General features: G+C 31.1%; 1 protein-coding gene across 1 annotated transcript in view; it reads left to right on the forward strand.

Moving 5' to 3' along the window:
* The window catches only part of LRP1B (LDL receptor related protein 1B), a 1,708,438-nt gene that overhangs the window by 1,036,760 nt on the left and 669,107 nt on the right, over nt 1-2,571 (forward strand). The window contains exon 17 of the mRNA XM_011354519.1: nt 2,260-2,385. Within this exon, the coding sequence (XP_011352821.1) occupies nt 2,260-2,385 (126 nt within the window). The remainder of the gene's footprint in view (nt 1-2,259; nt 2,386-2,571) is intronic.

Raw genomic sequence — 2,571 nt, forward strand, 5'->3', positions numbered from 1 at the left:
AGGTATGTGGTCCGACCCTATACCCTGGGCTTTTCCTGAAGTCTTCTAATTCACTCCTAGTACATATTCAATTCTATCAATAATTCCTATCTCTTTTATCTCCAAATAATTAAGTTTTCATCTTTACCTCCTCTCAGTCTTCACTGGCTAAATTAGGTTCTTATTGTAGGTTAACTCAGGAAGTGCCCTATTATTATTCCTACCACTATTTCTCCCCTAACTAAAGCTCATTTTTGACACTGCTTCCAGAAAGGTATTTATGTACTGAAATTGAATCTTATTACTTTAATAACTGCAAAATTAACAAAATAAATTCTAAAATTAATTGACTCGCATATAAGGCACTTTATGTTATGTCACATTTTTACATTTTTAAGCCTTAAATGTTTATCATGCATACACTTAACCTCTTTGTTCTTATTAAGTTGAACTATAAGTAGACCTCCAAAACATGTCATTCTCTCTCTACAGAATTCACAGTAGTTTTTCATTACCTCCATAGGGAAGACTTTTTTGAACACCAAAATAATCTTCTCAATATAGCTCAGTTGAAGTTAAACATGTCCTGTATATTCCTTTACTATGATACTTGACAAATCATATTGCGATTGTATGCTTACTTATCTGGTTCCTCTAATAGATTAATATCTTCATGAGGAGACACATTATGTTGTAGCATTTTTGTAGTCTGAGTCCACTACAGCACCTAACACATGAATGAATAATGACTACACAAATGGGGCAAAAGAATGCTAAATATCTCTGACCACCTTTCAGCAGTATGGTGCCCTCTCTAAACATTACAGTGATTCTGAGCAGCATTTTTATTTCTGGGGCCCCATGGTTAATATTCTAGAACTATACAATTCATTTTAGAAGATTATTTTAGATTTTAAGTACTTATAACCTTTGACCTTGAATTCTGTTATCATTCTATTTTCTATCCTTTAACTTCTCAACTCCAAATCACAAAACTATGGGTTATATTTACACCTTCTTTTTGAACTCTGATTTACATCATCGATTAAAATTGCAAAGGTTCTTGATCAAGCTTCAATGAAGTGCTTACGCATAATCTTGTACTTTAAAATGTTGACCCTGTAATAAAATGGATGACTTTTATTCTCACGAGCAGCTATTCTTGCTAAAGTCCCTGGAGTAAAAATGTTAATCATGAGCTCCAGAAAACATAAAGCTTTTCTACCTTTTTTTTCTTGTTGTACATGAATAAAAACTTTCTAAAAAGTGATAAAACATTTTTATCACCAAAGCTACTTTAAAGAAATCGTGTTTTATGGAAACTGACTTGGAAGGCATACATTTGTTATGCAACAGCATGTTAAATGGTTATTTTTCAAATTCTAAGTAACACTAATATCAACATTTATTTTTAAATAGAAGTGCAACTACTAGATGGAAGGAAAATTACTTCAAAAGAATGTTGAAGCTGTGAGTATGCCAATTCAGTTAGGAATTTAGTCTCTAGAAAGCAAAAAAAAAAACAACAACAACACAGGTTAACTTTAAGATGGCCTCCTCTTGTGCTTAGATATTGGAGATTTAATCCCTAGCACAGCTTCCCACGTGAGAATTGGTCTTATCCTCAGTATATTTTTTGGATGCACGTTTATTTGTGTGTACTGGGGGAAAACTCATAGTGATCATTTTTATTATTAAAATTTTGCAAGAGCTCATATTTAACATCAATTCCAGGTCACAGGTAATGCATTTTTCTTTTCTATATTTTACTTCCATTTCCAAGAAATATTGGACAAAGCGTAACAAAATTAGATTTATTTAATATTTTAAGAAGTACTTGAGTGTATATGTGGCTTAAACAATTATTTTTGATATGTATGATTAAATTATTTGATGTATACTTGTTTGGTTTTACATTAAAATTTGAGGTTAATTTTAAATGTTTTTGTAAATATTTTGAAATTGAGTCACTTGCTCTGTTAAGGGATGGAAAAACAAAGAGATATAGTTGGTTTTAGTGAAGATATGAAAAAATGAATATATTTCTTTTTATATGAGATTTAATTATTTGATGTTCTCTAGAAAATTATTACATTTTAACAGAGCCCAGAAAATAAATATTTTTATGAAATATGAGATAGTAAATTATAGAAGCTACAGCATATATTCTACTATAATATTATAATTACTGTAACATCTCCATAACTATAACTTAATCACAATTTTATCCAATTTTGTATAATTAAACTTCTTTCTCCTCTTCTTCCTCCCCCACCCCAGCCAATCATAGCTGTCCTGATGATCAATTTAAATGCAAGAATAATCGCTGCATTCCCAAGAGATGGCTTTGTGATGGAGCTAATGATTGTGGGAGCAATGAAGATGAATCCAATCAAACTTGTGCAGGTAAAGGTTTGCTTGTATATATGCATAAACATCTTCCAAAGTTAGTCCCCCATGAAAATGCAGGTCAATGCTTTGAACTAAACGCACTTTCCTAGTGCTGATGATATGATTATTGGAGTATTACATGAATTCAAAGTTTGATGTCACAAAAGCTAGAATACAAATTGTTTTTTACTTAATCTTTGG

Source organism: Pteropus vampyrus, unplaced genomic scaffold (assembly GCF_000151845.1).
Source record: "Pteropus vampyrus isolate Shadow unplaced genomic scaffold, Pvam_2.0 Scaffold17, whole genome shotgun sequence".
Lineage (NCBI taxonomy): Eukaryota > Metazoa > Chordata > Mammalia > Chiroptera > Pteropodidae > Pteropus > Pteropus vampyrus.